Source organism: Notothenia coriiceps, unplaced genomic scaffold (assembly GCF_000735185.1).
Source record: "Notothenia coriiceps isolate Sejong01 unplaced genomic scaffold, NC01 NC01_scaffold00008660, whole genome shotgun sequence".
Classification (NCBI taxonomy): domain Eukaryota; kingdom Metazoa; phylum Chordata; class Actinopteri; order Perciformes; family Nototheniidae; genus Notothenia; species Notothenia coriiceps.
In genome coordinates this window covers 1,366-23,784 of record NW_011341361.1, presented here as the reverse complement: position 1 = coordinate 23,784, position 22,419 = coordinate 1,366, and the positions used below count along the sequence as shown (strand labels likewise).

Sequence of the window (22,419 nt, the reverse complement as noted above, 5' to 3'; positions counted from 1 at the left end):
GTGTGTGTGTGTGTGTGTGTGTGTGTGTGTGTTGTGTGTGTGTGTGTGTGTGTGTGTGTGTGTGTGTGTGTGTGTGTGTGTGTGTGTGTGTGTGTGTGTGTGTGTGTCATTGTAAAATGCGGCCATAACTCCGGCTAGGAAGGTCGCATCAACGTAGGGCTGCTCGATTATGGCAAAAATCATAATCTCAATTATTTCGGTCAATAATTGATATCACGATTATTAAAAACGATTATCCATTTACTTTGAAAACATCAATTTATTGGAGAAAAACCTTCTGAAGAGTGTTTTTAACAGTTGTTACCCTGAGCTTTCAGGATAACTCAACTGAAAACCAACAAAAAGTTGAAGAAAAAAAGCCCTACATCAACGTGCTCCCGTCTCTAGCCCCCCCGCAGCCCACGCTACGAGTGAAAGAACTAAACTTAAATGAAACTTCCGTTGGGTTGCTTTAAAGCCGAGCTTCAGTTTAAGACTCACCTGTGATAGAAACATGTGATGGAGCATCACTAACCTGACTCAGACGGTTCACCAGACCATCTAGAGCTCCACTGGAAGCCATTTGGAAAGGACAGGCACTTTCAAAAACACGTGGCAGGTGATTGGATCAATCTGTCCATCACCTTCTATCATGGGCCACTTCTGATTGGGTAACAATGACTGCTACATGTGGAGCACAGCACTTCTGATTGGTGTGGATGACTATGAAAATGTAATAAAAAAAATGTAAAAACAAAAAGATTTTCAGGCTTTCCGATTTGATAATCGAATCATTTAAATCGTGTGTGTGTGTGTGTGTGTGTGTGTGTGTGTGTGTGTGTGTGTGTGTGTGTGTGTGTGNATGCGCGGCAACAATCTGAAATGCGTACCGTCACTTGTGTCCCAAAGCGCATTTGCGTACCGATGTATGATCCAACCGCCTTAAGGAAAAGCTTCACATATACATCGGTACGCAAATGCGCTTTGGGACACAAGTGACGGTACGCATTTCAGATTGTTGCCGCGCATGCGTACCTGCGTACCACTTATGTGCACCCCTGAATATAGTACTGTTAGTTGCACACGGTAAAATCAGACACACATTGTACAAAAACAAAACTATATTTAGGGTGTAGTCTTAGTCTGCATATTAAAAGATTTATCATTCAGTCTGTTATCATTTGAAGATGTGAAAGGCTTGATCAGGCTTTACAGAGGGAGTCTGTTTTCTCAAGGCAATTGTAAGTATAATATAAAGTACATGGAGTATTCAGCTTGTGTATTTCCTTCTGTGTGCCTTTCAGGCCAGTCTGTCCATCTGGGGATGGGGGGGTCTTGGAGTCGTGCTGTTCCTCGTCACCTTTGGACCCTTTGCCATATTCTACCTGGCCTTTTATATCTTCTGCTTCATTGTAGGGTAAGCAGGAAACCACTAAACCGTCCATCATGTCTTATAAGCATGCTCTCTCTCTCTTTAACCACCATAGATCCGTTTTTCTCTAATTCTCACTTCTGTTTCCAGGGGCTTTGCGGTCACTCTGCTCTATGGAAAGATCAACTCAGAGAAACACCTGGAAAAGTGCGAGCACTCCTACTTGGCCCCCACACAAATTGGCATACTAAAGGTAAGGGCACGCTGAAGCACACACACATTTCGGCCTTGCCTACATATATTGATTATACGTAAATGAAGTTCCTTTGTTGATGAAGTCTGTTTGCCAGTCACCATGAAGTTCATGAAAGAAGCTTTGTTATTGATTGTGTCTCTTTGTTTGTTTCCTTCAGACATTGGATGAGATGAAGTTGGAGATGAAGCCTATAAAAATAGACAGGAGACTGACTGGCTCCAGTTTTATAGATGAACCACTACAACAGGTGTGTTTGTGTGTCATTTTTAAATATGAAGTGCCCTTTGTATAGTTTTCAACAGCTCAACCAACACTCATGTATTCATATACATTTAATCGCCACTTGACAATGACCCCTATCTCAAATTAAAACAGTCCACTACGAAAGTCCTGCAGTAAATCCTTAAAGAATTATTTTCAGTTTTGTTGAAACACATTGGCCATACAAATAATTACACCAATGTTAATGTGACAACACATAATGAGAAAAGCCAACAGAAGATAGCAGGACCACAAACACTCCAGACTTTTGGACACTGGCCCCCTTTATTCACCATCCGACCCATCAGCTGGTCCAGCTCATGCCTATCAAACAATGCATACCCTTAGCCCTGAAGCCTCAGTGTCTCCCCTGCACAGGAAGTTGGTTACTTGTGTTTCGTGTCATTAGAGTTGTCTTGAGTAGGATATCTGTCTGCTGGTTGTACCTGCCTTTAGTCAAGCTAAAAAAAAAAGAAGCATTTGCCAACACTATATTAGGGTACTGAGTTGATAACATGTTTTTCGAGGACATGTTCTCTTTCTAGACTTAATATTTTACTATTGTAAGTTCCGCTTTTATATTTGTATGAAGTTGAGAGATTGGTCACTTATTACGGGTTCTTCCAAGATAGATTGTTTTATGTTTGTTCATTTTACCTCTGAAATCTTCCCCATCAAAAGGACTTACATTTGTATTTATATTGATTTGTTTTGTCTTCTTGTAGCAGAACACATTTTCTCAAGGGTCATACAACCTCCCTCCTCATGTGGCTAAAGTAAAACACTGCTGACTGATTTTCCCTCTAGTATGTTGGAAATTGAATCTTTGAGCCTAAAATCATTCTAAATAAATCCTCTGAATGAAGGTAAGGCTGAGCATCAGTGCTGCAGAAAGGGAAGATGAGCTCAGTGGCTTTTGTCCGTTGGTCACAGTATTTCTTTACACCCTGTCCTGTGGTTACCACACTTCCAGTAGAAAAGCAGCTTGTAGCATGCAGTCCTGCGTAAAGCAGCGTGGCCGGCAGAGTTAAGTGCAGACACAGCAGTTTGTGATGGTCAGATGACACTGACTGCTCTACTGTGCTGCTTCTGTTCTCCCTTCCTCCCTGGGAATGCACACTAATCATTTCTGCAACATGTGAACCTTGAGATCTTCAGCACTGCCGAACGTGACATCATTTAAACCCGCGCCATGCTCTCTGAAAGATATTTATGGCACAATCTTTTGTCTCTTTTTGTCATTACTTTATCAACACAGTCAGCTCATATAGTAGCATTCTTAACTGACAGTTCATGTGTTTGCTTGATTGTAACTACTCAGCTCTAGCTCTACTCTATCCAGTACAGTACAACTACCTAGTTGATTCACCCAAGTGTCCTGTGAGCTGATATCCCAGTAATCTGTCCTCTGGGTTTTAGTTATGCACTGACCATGAATATTTGTACTTTACCTATCTCACACTCAAACCTTGTGCACCATTTCATTAGGATGTCTTAGAAGTGTTTCAGAAGTCTTACATAATGTACAGAATGCCTCTACTATTTACAATTAGGATGAAAGAACTAAAAACACTAATAGAGTTTTATTTGATGTTGTTAAAACATCTTAATAAGTCTAATTTGCCTGTGGCTGAAGGAACCCTGTATTATTAACCCTGCTAACTCCCTTTGCTTACTGTCCAGCCCCTTGCACCAGGTCATTGGGTTGTCTTTGATACATTTATTTGCTTCTCTTTTTTATAAGGTGATCCAGTTTGCTCTGAGAGATTATATCCAGTACTGGTACTACACTCTGAGCGAGGATGAGTCCTTCCTATTGGAGATCAGACAGACGCTGCAGAATGCCCTCGTCCAGTTCTCTACACGGTAAGAAATGGATACAGTTTCCTGATATCCAATGTTTTAAACAAAACAAATATTTTATAGTTTTTTCTACATTATCCCTGTGTATTTATGAGATGAATATGGTGTCCTAGTGTTAAATGTTGTTGTGTTTTAAAATCTTTGTAAAGCGTCTTTGAGCACCTGTAAAAGCTCTTGATAAACCAAATGTATCATTTATGTGCCAAGGTCCAAAGAGGTGGACTGGCAGCCTTACTTCACTACTCGCCTGGTGGACGACTTTGCCACCCATTTACGTGTCTTTAGAAAAGCCCAGGACCGCCTCGCAGACAGAGAGGACAAGCAAAGTAAGCACACACACTCACACACTTTCTTTGTGTACATTTAGGCTGTTTGTTCAGCTTGTTTTTAACAATGATTAACAGTCTGAGTGTGGAGATTGGACACAATACGATTTGATTATAATCGTGCTGCAGAATAATTCTCCCATAAGGTTTTGATTAAATCCGATGAGGATAATACATGTTGGATAATGAAAATGAGTGATGTGTGAACAGGGGACATAACGGAGGAGCTGGTGGACTCCTTCTTTGAGGCCGAGGTGGAGATGGAAAGGAAGATTTGTCGAGACGTGGTGTGCACTTCACACAAAGATGAAGAAGGTTAACACACTTTTGTAGCGTGTCTACCCTTAAAGTTCACACTGACATGAAAAATTCTTCATATATATGTACTGTTTGATGTTGTAACTTTTTTTTAAACTGTGTGTGTGTGTGTGTGTGTGTGTGTGTGTGTGTGTGTGTGTGTGTGTGTGTGTGTGTGTGTGTGTGTGTGTGTGTGTGTGTGTGTGTGTGTGTCAGGTTTTCTTAGGGACTTGTGTGAGTTGCTTCTGTATCTGTTACTACCTCCTGGAGATTTCCACAACAAGAACATGAGATACTTCCTTAGGGTGAGCGCACACAGACAAACACTAGTTCTCACTCTCACTTACACAGTCTGTCACAGGATCAAATTACACATGACTTCAATGATCCGAGAAGCAAATATGAGGCTCAAAATCACATATTCAGCCACACAATATGTCACACAACCTGGATTGTTAACGAACCATTATCGAGCTGCAGGCCAAATGCTGCCACTTTGGCCTGCAGCCAGCTATGAGTATTATTTTCCAACAACAGGCTGCTGAATATACTATGCTGTCACGACACGTTTGTGGTGTAAATGTAAAAGAGTGAACCTGAAAATGCTCTGTGATGTTTGTTTTTAGGAGGTGCTGGCCCGTGGTGTTCTACTTCCTCTGATCAACCAGCTTAGCGACCCAGACTACATCAATCAGTTTGTCATCTGGATGGTGAGAGTTGGCACTCAGCTGTTATTTGAACTTTCACTTTGTGTGTAAACACTACACAAAGATATCCAAGAAAAAAATCCAGAAAGCAAATTGAAAACAGACTTCTTTAATGGTTATGTGAATGGATGTGATTTTGAACAGATACGGGACTCCAGCTGTAATTACGAAGCCTTCATGAACATCCTGAAGCTGACAGACAAGCCCTCTGAGCTGGAGGCGGTGAAGGACAAGGTGCTGGAGGAGCTGCAGTACCTCCGCTCCCTGGACACCGCCGGAGATGGTAGGCACTGTGTTTTTCTGCTGATGTACAGACACACAAGTACATGAAAGTCATTGGCTATGTGTGTAAAAAGACACAAAGCAGAAACATAAAGCATGGCTTAATAAATGTGTTGCTTTAGGGCTGACAAATGTTTTTGGACTAGCTCAAAATCATTTCTTTCTTTCTTTTTTTCATTTCAGCAAAATATTTTCTTTAAAATCCAGCATTTGATTTGGCCCTTAAATGCACTGAATTGGTTTAGTTTGACAGATAATATTATATGCAATTAAAGGAATACAATTTAGATTTTGGGCAACATATTGGATGTTCATTTTAGGAGACATGCCTTGTTTTCACTTTTTTATATTAAAGGTGGGGTAGGTCAGTTTGAGAAACCGGCTCGAGATACACTTTGTGTTATATTCCATGGAATGCTCTTAACATCCCGATAGCAATGAATATCTAAAGTGCTTTGACAAAAAATCCATAACAAACATTTAATCTCTGGAAGCCGTAGTACTGTAAAAAGCACGACCAGTCATTTGAGCCGGCCCGGCTAAAATAACTGGATGGCCTACCTGCCTGTCAGCCTTCCATCTGTGCACAAACTTATCTCGTGCCCTCATTGGTCATGTGCGCGTTCGTCTGTGTTGGAGGAGGGGCTCTGCAAGGAAGTGGCAGATTTTTTTCGGTTGTGTTTTTTCAAATTCTAGCGCACTCGAGCTGGTTTCTCCAAAATTACCTACCCCACCTTTAACTAATGCTCTTTCTCCTCCCGGTTTGTTTCTCCGTCCTTCAGACATCAATGTGATCAAGAACCAGATCAACAGTCTTCTGTTTGTGAAGAAGGTGTGTGAGACTCGGATCCAGAGACTACACTCTGGCAAGGTGAGAAACTGCAGCATATAGTGCTTACACTGGAGGAATCCAGTAAAAACACACATCACTTATTGTTAGTGTGCTGGTGAAACATTGTCTGCGAGTCCCACCTGAATCGCTCAAAGTCTGTTGGAGTCGGCTAGACTGAGAATATACTTTAATCATTTCTGCTTCTTTTTGTATCACACTTAACTTTATCATTTTCTGTGTAGGAGGTGGATGCCCTGAAGCTGGCAGCCAACTTTGGCAAACTGTGTGTCATTCCTCTGGATCACATTCTCATCCACAACATAGCCCTGCAGTTCTTCATGGGTAAGTGGGAGGTTGTGGCTCAGTGGATAGTGCGCTGAAGTTCGAATCAGGGGGTAGCAAGTTCGAGTCCCACTGCAGTCAGCATTTTGTGTCCCTGGGCAAGACACTTCACCCCAAATTGCTCCTGTGGGGATTGTCCACAGTATTGAATGTATGTAAGTCGCTTTGGATAAAAGCGACTAACAAGTGACATGTAATGTAAGTCTGGAAATGCATCATCACATTAACCACTGATGCCAAATGTCACTGTAGTCACCCCCAGACCTTAATCCTGAACATTTCTGTTAATCATCTTTATAATCCATAATGTGTTCCAGTCCTCTAGAATATATAACCCCAACCTGTGTCATTGCCACGCTCCTTTCTTCAGCCCACATGACCTGTCAGAGACTTAAAAGAAAAGGTCACACCACTTTACGGATCAGATCACGATAGAGTGCACGTGTGTGTGTTTGTGTGCGCATGTGAGTGTATTTGTGTGAGCAAACTAGGAGTCAAGCCAAGTTGTGTCAGATCTAGTTTGAGTAAGAGCTTAAATGTTACGGCTGTTTCTGTGATTAGAAATGTTAAATATGAAAAACGTTGTATTTAAATAAAGATCAACAAGCTCAAAAGCTGTAACCAAAGTAGATAAAAGGAAGATCTGCGTGTATCACAACCTTTATATTCTGACCTATATCCAAAGCGTTGCCTCAGTGTGACAGTAGATTGATCTTTAGTTACAAGATCACCAGACACCAAATACTATTTGTGAAAGGCCCTTGCCCACTAACTATGCATGAATGTGTAACCAAAGTGCTGTAGACACCATTTGGACCAGCTCTCGTGTGTGTTCCAGACTACATGCAGGCGGCGGGGGCCCAGGCAGAGCTGTTCTTCTGGCTCACTGTGGAGGGCTACAGGGTGACGGCGCAGCAGCAGCTGGAGGCTATGCAGAACTGGCAGAAAGATGGCAAGAAGCAGCCCAGCAACACCAAGGGGCTGCTGAAGGCCGCTGCACTGGGCGTCTACGAACAATACCTCTCGGACAAGGTGGGGGGCGTGTTAGGATGTCAGTGTTTCCTGTGAAGTCATTTTAATGAGACTCTTTTCAAATGTGTCTTTACTTTTTTGTTCCTAAAGGCGTCGCCCCGGGTCCAGGTGGATGAAGCGTCCGTGATCAAACTAGGGGAGAAGCTCCAGAAAGACGACCCCACACCAGAGATATTTGATGAAATTCAGAAAAGTGTACTAAATATTTTCTACAGAGAGAATATTTCTTATTTCATAGCTTTCCATGTCAAAAAAAAATGACTTATATTTCTGCCCCTGTTTTTCACCTCCAGGTGTATGACATGATGCTACGAGATGAGCGCTACTACCCCTCCTTCAAGCAGAGTCCTCTCTACGTCCGCATGCTAGCCGAGCTGGACATGTTGAAAGAGCCGAGCTACCGGGGGTCTGATGACGGGGATGGAGAATCCTTCAATGGCTCTCCCACAGGAAGCATAAACCTAGTAAGACTTCTTCATACCCTGTTCTACGACTCTGAATCGTTCTGATGTTGAGATCAAGCAGCTAGCTCTGGGTCGGAAAACTGAAACCAATGCGATAGTGCCTTTTAACATCCACTTTAATATCCAGCAGGGTTTACTCCACTAATTGCAAAAAAACGCCCATCTGATTTATTACCGTCCGTTTATTTTTCAGGATAGATCCCAAAGCGTGACTATCTTGTGATTTATAGGTCGATATCACGGTGTTGTCTAGTCTGGGTGCCTTCCAATATTTTCATTGTACAATTTTTAAAAAACTTTTTACAGTGTGTTTTCAGTTCCTGAACGTTCAATGTAACATTTTGGTCATCTAAAAATGTCTTATTCATTGATTGGTTGTACTTTGTCATTTCTGGATGGCAACTTCCAAAACGCCAAACTGGAGTCCACAAACCAATAGGTCAAATCTTAGATAAGTTTGATCTATGGTGGAAACACGTCCCCCACATTAAAGAAGCATTGCATTGGGTTATTGAAAGCAAACTGTGCAGTGAAATGATTCCATGTTACTTGTGATTTCAGTCTTTGGACGATTTGTCCAACTCCTGCCATGATGATACTTTGCACCTACATGCCTTCATCTCTGACACAGGTACACACACACACACACACACACACACACACACACACACACACACACACACACACACACACACACACACACCTTCCACTTGATGTGTGATATGGATATTGGAAATGTGTTAAATTGTTGTGTACATCAGATATCTGTGTGCCCCCCCATGTTAGCCCCTCCCCGCACATTCTTTTCTTTCAACTTTTCACTTCCAAGCCCTTTTCATCATGTCTGCTTTTCCGATTCATACTGTTCTAGTTGTGTTTTGATTTCTTCCATTGTATCACTTTTTTTTTTCTGTTTTTCCTTTTTCCTCCCTCCCTTACCTTTCCTGTTATTTCTGCCACTTTCTCCTCTATTTTATCCAAACCGTCTGCTTTGCATTCTTTCCTTTGCCCTCTCTTCCTCCCTCTGCACACTTTACACCTGCACACACTTTCCTTTCCTCCCCGTCTTCCTCCTGTTTTCCTTCCATCTACCCCCTCATCTTCCATTGCCATTGTGGATGTATTGCCCGGGCTGGGTAGCTGACGCTTGTCTCCCCGGCTTCTGGGGTGCTGCAGGGGTGTGCAACGACCACGGTAAGACCTACGCGCTGTACGCCATCACGGTGGTCAGACGCAGCCATGACGGCAGTGAGGACTGCTGGAAGACCTATCGCCGCTACTCCGACTTCCACGACTTCCACATGAGGGTCACTGAACAGGTGTGTGTCTATCAAGGGTTTTCTTTCTCATATCCCAAAGGAAGTTAACACGGAGCAGAATCTCATGAACTCGACTGTCTCCTAAGAGTTTCATATATTCTGTTGTAGTTTGAGAACCTGGCGTCGATTCTCAAGCTGCCAGGGAAGAAGACCTTCAACAACATGGACAGAGACTTCTTGGAGAAGAGAAAAAAAGACCTCAATTCTTACCTGCAGGTAACTGTCTTATATGGCTACACTGTATTGAACACCTTTATTTTTGTAAGTGTGTACATCAATAACTTGTGTGTGTGTGTGTGTGTGTGTGTGTGTGTGTGTGTGTGTGTGTGTGTGTGTGTGTGTGTGTGTGTGTTCCAGTTGCTGATGAACCCAGAGATGGTGAAGGCCTGTCCAACTCTGATTGCTTATGTCTATGACTTCCTCGAGAACAAAGCCTACAGCAAGGGCAAGGGAGAGTTTGCTCGCAAGGTCACTACATTTTTATCAAACAAAGAATATGTGTTTTTAGTGTCATTTATTTACAATCAAATAACAGCACATGTATAAAGTATGTAGTTCAGATGTTTTTCTGCATACTCATCCTATTTACTTTTGAACACATACATTATGTGAGTGTTTGTTCTAAATTAGATCTTCTCCTTTTTTTTGTATTCGCTTTTCAGGTGGACACATTTGTAAATCCTCTGAGGAGCTCCATGAGAAACGTGTCCAACGCAGTGAAGTCTCTGCCGGACAGTCTGGCGGAGGGCATGAATAAGGTCTCTGATAACATGGGCCGCATGTCAGAGAGACTCGGGCAGGACATTAAACAGTCCATACTCAAGGTAACACCATCACAAAGTGTAGAGCAAGTTCTCTTACTTAATGAAAACAGTAAAATATCATTGATTTTTCCGTTTAAAAGGGTTGGCAGCATTGCTTAAAGGGATTGAAAGCGTTATAAACTTTCCAACCCTCCCGATTTTCGCGGGAGACTCCCGATTTCATTGCCCCCTCCCGGTTTCCTCCGGGCGTCATATTTCTCCTGCATTTCTCCCGATTTCTGACAAAATCAGATTTACTCAGGACTGTTTCCACTCGGACTTTAATACAGCTACACCATTGTTTGGTTTCCATGGTAGCGCGTCTCTTTAGTAGCGCGTGCAACTGAAAGGCCGCAGTGGTTTTGAAATGCTCCTGATTACTGAGGTCTCAGGGTTGGCAAGTATGGGTACAAGTCGTCACAAATCCAGTCCTTGAACCAGATTTGTGTTTTCGTCACCTTTTTTTATATTTATTTACCTAACAATCTGTTTTTCCCCAGGTGCCTCCACTCCTCCCTAAGACTGACATCGACCCCGAACACTGTCGAGTCTCTGCTCAGCTCGATGACAATGTGAGTAAGACAATGGCCATGTCTTCTTCGTGTTTGGTTTATTTCTTTCACTTTCTTGTGATTTTATTTCTTTTGATTCCCATTCATATGTGGAAATATACAGGTGGATGATAACATACCGCTGAGAGTAATGCTGCTACTGATGGACGAGGTGTTTGACCTTAAGGAGAAAAACCAGTGGCTGCGCAGGAACATAAAGAACCTGCTGCAGCAGCTCATCAGAGCCACGTATGGAGACACCATCAACAGGTCAGAGGCACACAATACACAATGCAGACTGAAACAACTTCATACAAATATAGGCACATAAACTACACACTTGTTAGAATTTTTTCATTTACATATGTTTGATCTTTTGTTGCAACCAAATGATGTCTATAAACTAAAATGACACTCTTAGAGTAATGGTTTGTTATACATTTAAACCAAAGTGCCGTATTTCACACAAACATCTCATGACCAAAGATGCACAGTCAGCATGCTTATCGCAGAGCCAGTTCCGCCTGAGCAAACCGCATCATAGGATTTGAGTTCACAGATCACAGGATGTTTGCACACACCTAAACTGAACACAAGTACACACATGTCCAGATCTTCAGACAAACAAGTCTTGTAACAATAGAGGGAGGTTAAAGGTGTCACACAACGTGAATCATCCTTTTTCTTGGTCTCTGTAGAAAGATTGTGGATCATGTGGACTACATGACCTCACCGGAGCAGGTTGCAGACTACGTCAAGAAGTTCAGGTAACTTATCCACTTTTTTTTAATTATCTGATTTGTCAGAAGAATTATCGATAACCCTCAGTTGATCTTTCTACCAATAGGGACTCTTACTGGCCCAACGGTATTTTGGCTGAGACGCTGCCCCGCCGGGACAAAAACATCTGCCAGAGGACACGAATAGCTGCCAAGACCAGTCTGCTGGGCATCATGCCAGGTGAAACACACACACTTAATGTATTCATCATGTAGCCCCATTACGGACTGTTCATCAAGTTCACTACTCGCCCTGTCTCTTGTACCACTGAGAACACACTGCTGGACAACAAGTATAAATCTACTGGGTTAGATCTGAGCCTTACAGAACAGGAAGAGGATGTACTGAAAGCTTGTCATAGCTACATTCTTTACAGTTGTGAAGCATTATTGTCTGTATAATACCTATCATCTGTTTTGGTCAATGTGTGTTCCTTGACTTTCATGTCCCTGTTATTAATTGTTCCATGCGTAATTCATGCACTAAAGCAACATTTAAAGGGGCAATTCATTGACCTAAGTCCTCCTCTGGTCAACCCAAGTGCTTCACCTCTGTTTGCTTGATGCTAAAATCAACCCCCATGTAAAAGTTTCCTTCCACCATGCCTCCTTGTTCACCCTCCTGACCCCTTTATCTCTCTCCCTCTCCCTCAGACGAGTTGAAACACATCATCGGAGCAGACACCACGAGGAAGGGCATCCTCCGCGTCTTCGACATGTTTCAGTACCAGCCCATGAACCGCCGGCTAGTCTACGTTTTCCTGGAGGGCTTCTTGGAGACGATGTTCCCCCAGTACAAATTCCCCGAGCTCTTTGTCAAGCTGCACTCCCGCTCGCCACGCATCCACAAATATAGTCAGAAACTCAAATCTTCCTCCCTCAAGAGGTGACAGGAGAGGACGGAGGCGACGGGACACGGGCCGACTACACACACACAGACTTGAGAGCTGAGAGTGAGAGTGAGGGGGGGGTGGATGTGAACGTTAAGGTATGTGTGTGATTTCTGCCCTTCTAATTCCCTCACACACTCTTTTCAGTGAAAACACTCCGATTATCCATCTGAGTGTTTCTGTGGTCACAGAACTGAAGGAGGAACAACACACACTCTGCCCTCCTCTCACCCTGTGACACACACACACACAAATTACTGTAATTTGCACCAAGACTGGACATGGCAGTCTTTTGTCTTAGTTTAGATATTTTCCTCCTCCTTTTTTTTAAAAACTTTTTTAGTTGTGTTTAGCTTTATCACGGGCCAGTCGATGCTGCTTTCTCCCGGTCCTGACTCCAGAGAGCGGACCTTACTGTATTCTTTTTGAAATGCAGGAGTAGTTAGCATAGACCCACACCTTGCCTTACCTCCCCGCTTCTGTCTCTTGGCCCCGACACGCCGCACCATCTCAGTGACCCGGCCTCTCAGCTGTGGTCACACTTACCCTCGTGCTGTAAACATTTTATCTGCAAAAGCTGCACACTTTCAAACCATTTTTCATAGCAACCAAATATGTCAATAGCACTGGGTTGAAAAAGGCGCCGTTTTCAAAAAATGTGACAAAAGAGACCATTTCGATTTTTATTGTCTGCATTTTTTTTCCAGCTTCAATGCCTCTCTCGAGACAAGATGAGTTTTTTGTTTCTAGCTCCACCCCCCTTTAAAGCTACTTTCACGACCTGAGACGACCAAAGCTCATGCTGCTCCACACCTGTGTGTGTGCACTGGTTTGATGTTGGAATACTCTGAACATTACTGTGCTTCATATCCTAATCATGCGAGGAGAGATAATGCAAAGTTGACCTTTAACGACCTCAAAGGTGAGGCTGTGAGGACACATGAAGTGTGTTACAGTTGTGGGAGGCTCAGCTCTAGCTGTCAAAGCGCATTAACAAAGAATGTACCCTCTGGTGTAGTGTATTTGGCTCATGTAGAATTATGTGTGAATGTGTGTGTTTTGAAGATGCAACCCTCTTCAGTCAGAAACTGTGCCAGTGTGAGCTAGTTAACCAGCCTTAAACGTACTATAAACTGACCAAGAGACGCACACTAGAGGTAGCTCTCCTTCACTCGACTGAACGCTACAAAGGAAATCAATATAGATATATGGAAATATATCCCTATTCACTTTTATTCAGAGAAAATGTCTTTAATTTTGTGCAATATTTGTTACTTTAATGCATGTGCATTTTGAATCATTGTATACTGAAAAAGTCAATCATATCGTTTTAATAGTAGAAAACACGAGAAGTTTCCCCAGAAATGTCTTCTTGTTCCAACAACTCTACATTCCGTTGTTGTAAAAGTACAAAGTTTATTTTACAGACTTGTTTTATAAGTCTGATTTTTTTTTGTGGTGTGTGTGGGGGGGTATTTTACACTTATCCCTCGTCCACTCGTGCAGCATCTGTGTTGTGGGTATGGATTGGACAGTGGTAGGGGGTTTTCCTTGTCTCATCCCGATGTTTAGCTCATTGGGCCTCAAACTACAAACTGCTTCTTTTTAACTCATAAGTGGTGTTTTATGCGTTAAGCCTGTTCTGTTGAGTGTGAACAGACCCCCCTCCCCTCTTGTCTATTGGCTCACAGGAGAGCCTGTGACCAATCAAATCACTGCGAATGAGCACTTACCGTAGCAAACTTTGGGAGGGCCAGTCCTCCCATTGGCCAGACGGAGCCCCATCCTGCTGCAGCCATTGGATGGACCCCCGTCGTCTGCTTTGATTTGCTTGCACTGAGCAGCCCTGGTGGACTCTGATTGGCTGAGTAAAAGGACATGAACTAGAGCCTATAACTAGGAGGTGAATCTTTTGTTCCCACGGTGGAGGAGGTGTCACTTTTAACTTTCTGCACATCTCTTCATATCGGAAGGCTTGTCTTTTTTTTTTAACCCCAGTATTTATGAATCTATGATAATGAAATTGTGCATATATGTGTACAGTATGTGTTAATAGTGTGCCTAAATGTACTGTCAACTCTATTTTCATATTTTTCTTTAACCTAAAAAAAAAAAATCAATCAGAATGTCATGATCATTTTACGCGACTGAAAATGACTTTAGGGTGTTTTTTTGCATCATGCTTATCAAACTCTTCCTTGTGAGCAATTGTGCTCCGATCAGTATAACACTAATAAAAGGTAACTCAGACTAACTGACCCACGATGTGTGTGCTGTCTTGAGTATGTTTGCTACATCTGCGGTTTGTTAAGATTTGCAGGTTCTGTGATGGAGCTCAGTCAATGAAAACACTTCAGATGTGTCTAAGGGTTAAATATCAGCTTATAAAAGTCTCATATTAGACAGATGGCTTTCTACTTTCCCCTGCTGTCTACAGTATTAGTAAAAAACTATCTGAGCTTCAACATTTAATATTTGGGGCTTGTTCCACCTTATTATATAGTATAGCTGGATATACACAGGAACATTTAGAGAAAAAGTCTACCAGATGAGCTAGCAGCTTTAAAGAATGAAAACAAAGTGTAAAAGGATGTGTAATAAATGGCAAAAATACACAGTCCTAATGACACCTTAAGTTTACTTTTATACTCAAGTGCTTCTGCATAAAAATGAAAAACTTTAAAATGTCGTTTAATGCATAACATTCCAATGATTACTGAAATATCACATTTTCTTTTTTAATTTAAATACAATATATTCCATCTTTTATTCAATGAAAAGCTTCCAATATTGATTCTTGATCTATCCACACAGTGAAAAGCTTGTTTCTGTAATAATACACAACATCCCTATACACATCTTTACTACAGACCAAAGAGCCGCTTTTTTCATATTGTCCATGAATATTTGCCATCAAACGTGAAGTCCATGTTTGAGCCAGTTATCCATCCTGTTTCTAAGCAGACTTCAGGTCTTCTTTTGTACCGGATTAGCGATGATAGCAAGTCCGAATGAAGCCAGACCTGAAAGAAAAACAGATGTGAATGTATAACTTCTAAAGATGAAAACAAGTAAAACCACCCTCTCAACATCCTGCCATTAATAACTCTAGACATCACATCTGGCTGGCAGAGAGCTCCAAGCTTCATAGTTTGTATGGTTTCTCCTTCCCTATAATCATGAACAATTTGCACATATTGTAGCCTACTTACACTACCTATCAGGATATATTACTTTAAATTAAAAGCTAATGTGCACAATCATTTTTAGATGGATATATATAATCCAAGATATAAAAGATACTTCATTCATCCCAAATTGGGAATTTCTTTCCACAGCAGCAGTGTTTTCAGGCATAACACATTTAAAAATATTTAAATATAGTACACTGTTTATATGTTTCTTTCCACTAAGGTATATTGGAGATCATTCTTATTATTTGATATGATGTATATTCTTAGATTCTCTTCTGAATGTATGTACTTTCTACTGTGAATGTGTATAAATGGCTTTTTATGTATTTCTTATTTGTATTTTATCATGTTTTTACAATTACTGTCAAAAAATGCTGCTGTGACCATAGACTGTGGCTGTGACCAAAACATTTGTTCCTACTTTGATGAATAATCTATCTATCAATCTAAGTAATGTTACACTAACAACAGTCAAGAGTGTTGGATAACTTACATACAGCGAATGCCATCTGCGTCACCATCCCAATAGAGGAAACTCCACGTATTGGCAACCTCTGGGTCGTACCGAACACATAAACGGCCGACAGGAGCAGCCCTCCGCCGGAGATGAGCCGACAGCTCCAGCAGCTCTGGAGCCTCTCGCCGGCTCCTCCAGCTGATGTTACTCCTCCTGCTGGTGCCTCCGGTGCTGTTGACATTGTACTACAGGGTGTGTGCTAAAGCTAATGCTAATACGCCCCTTTGTAAACAAACACGTAGGGAGACGTCAGACAAACGAGGACAAATAACACACGATTCCGTTCCTGAAAATGTCTTCGCATGTGTTTAAACAATGTTGTCTGCAATGTGCAAAATTACAACCCAAGTGTCTCAGGTTCTGTTCATGTTGGTTGAAGTAAGGTCGGCCCTGCAAAGCGGTTCCGGGTTTAAAGGATACTACTTCTGGTCATGTATTTTCAAAATAAAGGTTTGTTTATGTATCACCATGGATGTATAATATCACAGCCATGTTGTCGCTCATTCTGTAAAGAACAATGTATGCTTTCAGGGCAGGACCTACGGGCTGGACACGTAGCTATATATTCCAAAATGAAATGAAAGCAAAAGCTGCTGCATAAATTACGACCACATGAACGCACATGTATTGAAGAACTACTATTTCGCAAGGGGAGCTTATCACCTCTAAAGCAGAACATGAAACACTTGTAGGATGCTCTTCATGTCTCTCAGGGAAGGAACCATGTTTTGGTCGGTTATTGTTTTTAGCAGTTTATCTGTATCTAAGGCTCTTGGTCAAACAGAGCCAGTTGTGGACTCCTCGTACATTGCTGCTGTGTATGAGCACAATGTCATCCTGAACCCGGACCCCCGTGTCCCCCTGTCCCGCCCTGCAGCCCTGCAGCACATGCAACGAAACCTGGATATTTACGAGCAGCAGGCTGCCAGAGCCGCTCAGCAGGTAGGCTACTGTCGAGTTAGAAGCGAGAGACATGTTTTTTCAGCCAAAATCAGATTCGTCCACTTCATAGATACAGCTTCTGTTTATCAACTAAAGAGCTGTAAGGACTAGTCGATTAGTCCGTTGACAGGAATACTATGCAAGATCTTAATCAATTGTAATCGTTTTAAGTATTCAAGCTCTTAAATATGAAGATGTCCTGCTTCTCTCCTGAGCAAATAATTAATCTATTATTCTGGAAAATATTGGACGGGTTTGAAGCCCTCATCCAGTATCCATTTCTTTCAATACTGCATGTTTAGGAGTAAAGCAGAAAACCTTTCAACATGGTATTTTATTGGCGTCCAAAAAGGGTTACTCAAAGTGACACAATTGTGAAATGCAGAGACTTTGTCCTGCATGTCACAATTTTTCCTGACAGCCAAACAAACAACACACATTTGCACTATGGTTAATTATTAACTTTGGAGTGTATTGGTCCTTGGACACTTAGTAAAGACTCATATGTCACCGGAATTGTTGTTGTTGCTATAAATTGAAGAATATTTAACAGTTAACCTAGTTGCATCATAAGCAGTGTGCACTCTGTAAAATCCGTTTCTGTTCGATAAGTGGCATAACTAAAATTGTAAGTAGTCATCATTTATACTCACATAAAAAGGAGCAAGTTTACTATCACACATGTTATGACTACCATAGAGTAATGTGTTGCATTATATGTGTACTTTGCCTTCATCCTTCGTTGGTCAGGGAGTCCAAATCCTGGTGTTTCCAGAAGATGGTATTCAGGGTTTCAACTTCAGCCGGTCGTCCATCTTTAACTACCTGGAAACCATTCCTGACCCCCAGCAGGAGAGCTGGAACCCCTGCACAGAGCCGGGGAAATACAACAACACTGAGGTGCACAATCACACACCCTGAAATGGAGAGACCACTTGTTTGCTCAGCCTCAGAGCCTCCAGTAATGCAACACAATTCACATTTGAGTTGTTTCACAGGTTCTGCAGAGGTTGAGCTGTATGGCCCGTCGTTACAACCTCTACCTGGTGGCCAACATGGCCGACCTGCAGCCCTGCCCCCTGAAGACCGACCCCTCCTCCTCTTGTCCCTCTGATGGACGCTGGCAGTTTAACACCAACGTGGTTTTCAGGTGCAGTGCAGAACTTAAAATAAAAGCAGTTCATCTGAAGTCCAGCAAGTGCACCAATGGATTATTTCCTTGTGAATGTTTCCCAGAATCTTCTTTCATACAGGTCAGATGGCCTACTGGTGGGGCGCTACCATAAGAACAACCTTTACTTTGAGGCGGCTTTTGACACGCCCCCGCAACCTGAGATCATAACGTTTGATACACCTTTTGCTGGGAGGTTTGGTCTCATCATCTGTTTTGACATCCTGTTCTACGAGCCTACAATTCACCTAGTGACGAAGGTAGACACTCAGCCAACTCCATAGTCCTCTGTTTGGTCTTCTCTTTTTCTAACATTGGCCTCTCATTTTAGGGTGTGCGTCAGCTGATCGTCCTCACAGCCTGGATGAACCAGCTTCCTCTATTGGACACAATCCAGTTCCAGCATGCGTTGAGTTTAGGTGCCAATGTCACCCTGCTGGCGGCAAACATTTGTAACGATCAAATGATCATGACAGGAAGTGGCATCTATACTCCTTTTTCTGTCAAATCCCATCACGCTCAGAAAGGAGACCCAGATGAGGGCAGGCTGCTGGTGGCCAGAGTGCCAGTCTTAGACCCTCTGTGGGCGGGGCAGAGCGTGACAGACGGGTCTACAACTAAAGACTCTGGGTTCTTTCACAAAGAGAGCTGTTTGGATTTTCCTGCTCCTGAAACCTCTTCTTCAGTTCCTCCTTCCTCCTCTGCCTCTTCCACGTCCACCTTCATCTCATCCATGATGTACGACCCATTTACTTTTGTCCTCTTGGAGGAGACAGAGGGCAAAGTACATGTGTGTAATGGCACCTTTTGCTGCCACCTGCAGTACCGGCTGATTCCACAAGGCGACAGTAAAGAGCTCTACGCATTGGGAGCATTTGGTGGAACTCACACTGTGAATGGACGCTACGCTGTGCAGGTACCAAAGGGGTTGTAAACAGTCTGAAAATGTCCAAGATCATTTGGGACTTTTTGCATGTTTTTTAGATAGAAAAAAAGTATACTTTTATATTGAACTTATGTGCCGAGGGAATAGACATATAAGCGGTATTCTGGAATGTTTTGGTTAAAAGACCATTTTTCTAATTGAGGCTTTTTAACAAATCATTTAGTCTCTGGTCAAAAACCTCTTCTAAAAACAAGTTGCTTACTTTAAACACTAAATGTGCTCAAAGCCTACATTTTTGAAGCACCATCAATTATTTAGCTAGCTACCCAAATGGCACAATTTAAACTGTATCTATTTGCCACATTGGTGGATTCTTGTTTTTATGCAAAAGTATAGCTTTGTTCCTATCTGCATAACACATAATAAATTAAGCCTGAGCAAATTGCTTCTATATGATATAATGTAAATCTTACATATTTCTGGAATTTTACAAACTCTAGGTATGAATGAGAATCCTTTGAGATATTTTAATATCTTAATTTATTTCTGTTGCAGGTGTGTGCTCTCATCCGCTGTGCAGGGTTGGACACCAGTTCCTGTGGACAGGAAGTAGAAGAAGCTGAGTCTAAAATGGACTTCCAGTTGGAGGGGAGGTTTGGGTCTAGATATGTGTACCCATCAATTTTGGCCAGCATGTTTGTCCTGGAGCAGCCAAAACATTTTGAAACAGCTCCAGATGGCACAGTGACCATGAAACACTCAAACATGACCGGTGGGCTGGTCACTGCCTGTCTGTACGGACGGATGTATCACCTGGACAATGAATGAACTGTTTTGGAACCGATGTAGAGGGGAAACATATCAAACACATTTTAATACTGAATCATAAAAAAAAATGTCTAACAAACACTTGTTTAGCTTGTGCACATTTGATCTTTTGACACACATTACTGCATCAGTTTCGGACATCAATTTCTGATGTGGTGGGATGTAACATTCAAAATAAAAATATGTACAGTCAGTCCAGAAATTCCGTTTCATCCCTTCCTAAACAAATAAATATGTATCACATGGCTTTAAATTTCGGAGGCCACCTTGAATTCTTGTTTGGATTGGCTACTCTTAGCAATAGAGGTTATCAAGGTAGCAGCAGGTTGGATCGCCTGACTTTCTTACCACTTGTTTGTTTGTTGGCGTTTGTGATAAAACATCTGCTTGCACTCGGTTATGATTTGTGTCCTGTGGCAGCATCAGCTGGAAAGCCTATTATTTGGAAAGACCTTCCAACCTCTGGCTTATAAAAGCTCTCTTTCCCACAATGGCCAGCAAAGCAAAGTAGTAGATCACATGAGGATTTTAGTATATCAGAATTCATAAAGGCAAACCTTCCTTCTAGCTAGAAGACAGTTTTTAAAAGCTTAAAAAATGCTGCTTAAAGCAATTGTGCATGTTTCTTGTCCCCCACTCACTCCTTTAGGTACTGTAGTTGCTCCAGATTTTGGAGAAGATTGGGACTATTTTATTTCAACAAGAGCTTTAAACTCTTTAAAATGTGTTAATATGATAATTTAACCTGCATAAAGCTTGATGCGAGCTATTCACTTTGTTTCCTGCCACTGGCAGTCCTCCAGGGATTCTAAGCAAGCATTAATGGTTCAGTATCTTGCCCAATGATACATTCAGGGGTTAAATTGGGCCATGGCTGTCCGGGGCTAAGCCCCGGCACATAGGACGATGCTCTGACGTCATAATTCTCGCAAATTTGTCATATACAAAAAACTATATGTTAAACCTTTTTTCGTTCTTAATATATTAGGTTCGATATGTTAAAATAGCAGATCTCTGTGACCGGATATAGTTTTTCGGCTTAGTGAACGTGTGTCTGCTCTGATCGGCTCCGATCAGGAGCTGCAGCATTTGATACAGATAATGGTGCAGATAATGCTTTATCAAATCATGAGATCCCCCCCCCCTACATATCAAATCCCAATTTAACCCCTGGATAAATTGATATATTGACTTCAGGAGATTAAACTTCTAATCATCTGATTGGTTGTACATTATGTAAAGGTATTGGAAAAAAAACATAGAGCAGCACAAAGTACAAGAGTGAATGTGTTCCCAGATTTATACGGTAAACACAACTCTATGTTCCTGTAGGATTGGTTCATTCGTCTCTGACAAATACAAATGTGCAAATATAAATGTTCTTTATCTCTGTTTACCTCAGCCTTATATTAGACATTGAACCCTCTCTATCGAAATAATAACCTGTCGGTCTGGTGTACACCCTTTGTTCATGTCAGGAACATTTGAAGATTGGAACAATGCTTTTAATCATTGTCATCAGTTTTTCTTTTTTAACAGTAGTCGTTCAAATGGAGCCCAACGTGGACTCCTCGTACGTTGCTGCTGTTTATGAGCACACCGTCATCCAGACTGGTGACCCTCGTATCCCTGTTTCCCGCTCTGATGCCCTGAGGAACATGCAGAAAAACCTGGATATCTACGAGGTGCAGGCTGCCAAAGCCACCAAACAGGTATGTTGGATAGAACAGTGATACATGTTTTGTTGCTGTCTTCAGTGAAAGTAAGTAAATTGTCCTGCGTGTCATAATTGTTCATTTTTAATTCAAGCTTTCCACTATGTTTGTTCTTTTTTTCTTTTTATCTATTTTTAAAAATAAAAAACAAGTGCTATTTCAATTCTGCGAAAATATTTAAATGAAATGCAAACAATCTGTGTTCAGAAACTATGCCTTTTAAAAGCCATCAGCACTGAAAAGTTATGAAATCACCATTTTTTAAGAATTTAAAACTAAAAATTCTGAATACATTTTTTACGGTTTCTTTTTTTGTTGCAGCATATTTCAATGACATCAGATGACAGGACAGTCAGTATGAGGAAAAAAGTGTTTTTTGAACATTAAAGCATTTAAACATGTTCTAGTAGAAACTATATCTTGTAGTTTATATTTCAACAGATCCTAACCGAAGACCACCAACTTAAAGAATCAGTTTCTGCTTGATCAGGGCCATAAATTACTACAAGGTAGGCCTACTGTCAGGATTATATTAAATAAAAAGGACATTCTTTAAATCATGATAGTAGGGTACTTACAAAGACAGACATGTATTGTAAACTGAGTCATCAGGAGTGATGACTCAGGAGTTTCTCTGTATAACTGTAAGGAATAAAATCAATAAATGGGCCATTCTACCGAATTGGACCAAAGTCAGGTTGGAAATGTTTTGAAATGTTGTATGTTTTTTTCCCAAAACTTTGTCCATATATATTTTGTACCATATCTGAATTACACATGTAAGAACAGTACATTTGTATATCGTATTTTC

At 41.6% G+C, this 22,419-nt stretch overlaps 2 protein-coding genes and 1 long non-coding RNA gene across 6 annotated transcripts in view; 2 read left to right on the top strand and 1 right to left on the bottom strand.

The window, feature by feature from the left end:
• Positions 1-13,807, top strand: part of snx13 (sorting nexin 13) — a 23,846-nt gene extending 10,039 nt beyond the window's left edge. For 2 of the 3 annotated variants that reach the window (XM_010770274.1, XM_010770272.1), the window contains exons 2-25: positions 1,284-1,396; positions 1,502-1,604; positions 1,765-1,854; positions 3,613-3,734; positions 3,939-4,057; positions 4,268-4,372; positions 4,571-4,659; positions 4,981-5,064; positions 5,206-5,344; positions 6,126-6,214; positions 6,418-6,517; positions 7,356-7,549; positions 7,640-7,744; positions 7,843-8,013; positions 8,575-8,644; positions 9,154-9,332; positions 9,441-9,548; positions 9,690-9,800; positions 9,995-10,156; positions 10,636-10,707; positions 10,811-10,956; positions 11,385-11,453; positions 11,534-11,646; positions 12,120-13,807. In XM_010770274.1, the coding sequence (XP_010768576.1) occupies positions 1,284-1,396; positions 1,502-1,604; positions 1,765-1,854; positions 3,613-3,734; positions 3,939-4,057; positions 4,268-4,372; positions 4,571-4,659; positions 4,981-5,064; positions 5,206-5,344; positions 6,126-6,214; positions 6,418-6,517; positions 7,356-7,549; positions 7,640-7,744; positions 7,843-8,013; positions 8,575-8,644; positions 9,154-9,332; positions 9,441-9,548; positions 9,690-9,800; positions 9,995-10,156; positions 10,636-10,707; positions 10,811-10,956; positions 11,385-11,453; positions 11,534-11,646; positions 12,120-12,355 (2,889 nt within the window). In that variant the 3' untranslated portion in view covers positions 12,356-13,807. The remainder of the gene's footprint in view (positions 1-1,283; positions 1,397-1,501; positions 1,605-1,764; positions 1,855-3,612; positions 3,735-3,938; positions 4,058-4,267; positions 4,373-4,570; positions 4,660-4,980; positions 5,065-5,205; positions 5,345-6,125; positions 6,215-6,417; positions 6,518-7,355; positions 7,550-7,639; positions 7,745-7,842; positions 8,014-8,574; positions 8,645-9,153; positions 9,333-9,440; positions 9,549-9,689; positions 9,801-9,994; positions 10,157-10,635; positions 10,708-10,810; positions 10,957-11,384; positions 11,454-11,533; positions 11,647-12,119) is intronic. The other variant, XM_010770273.1, reaches the window with a different exon arrangement.
• A 1,133-nt stretch (positions 13,808-14,940) lies between these two features.
• The window catches only part of LOC104944698 (uncharacterized), a 7,570-nt gene continuing 91 nt past the window's right edge, over positions 14,941-22,419 (bottom strand). The window contains exons 2-3 of one of the 2 annotated variants that reach the window (XR_798252.1): positions 16,043-16,485; positions 14,941-15,378 (exon numbers count right to left, since the gene is read on the bottom strand). This is a non-coding gene — a long non-coding RNA (uncharacterized lncRNA). Of the gene's footprint in view, positions 15,379-16,042; positions 16,504-22,419 lie in introns of those variants that run through there. The other variant, XR_798251.1, reaches the window with a different exon arrangement.
• Positions 16,547-20,100, top strand: btd (biotinidase). Its single transcript, XM_010770271.1, has 6 exons — positions 16,547-17,008; positions 17,759-17,908; positions 18,007-18,158; positions 18,262-18,439; positions 18,511-19,095; positions 19,621-20,100. The coding sequence occupies exons 1-6, from the start codon at positions 16,760-16,762 to the stop codon at positions 19,891-19,893; spliced, it is 1,587 nt and encodes a 528-aa protein (XP_010768573.1). The 5' UTR covers positions 16,547-16,759; the 3' UTR covers positions 19,894-20,100.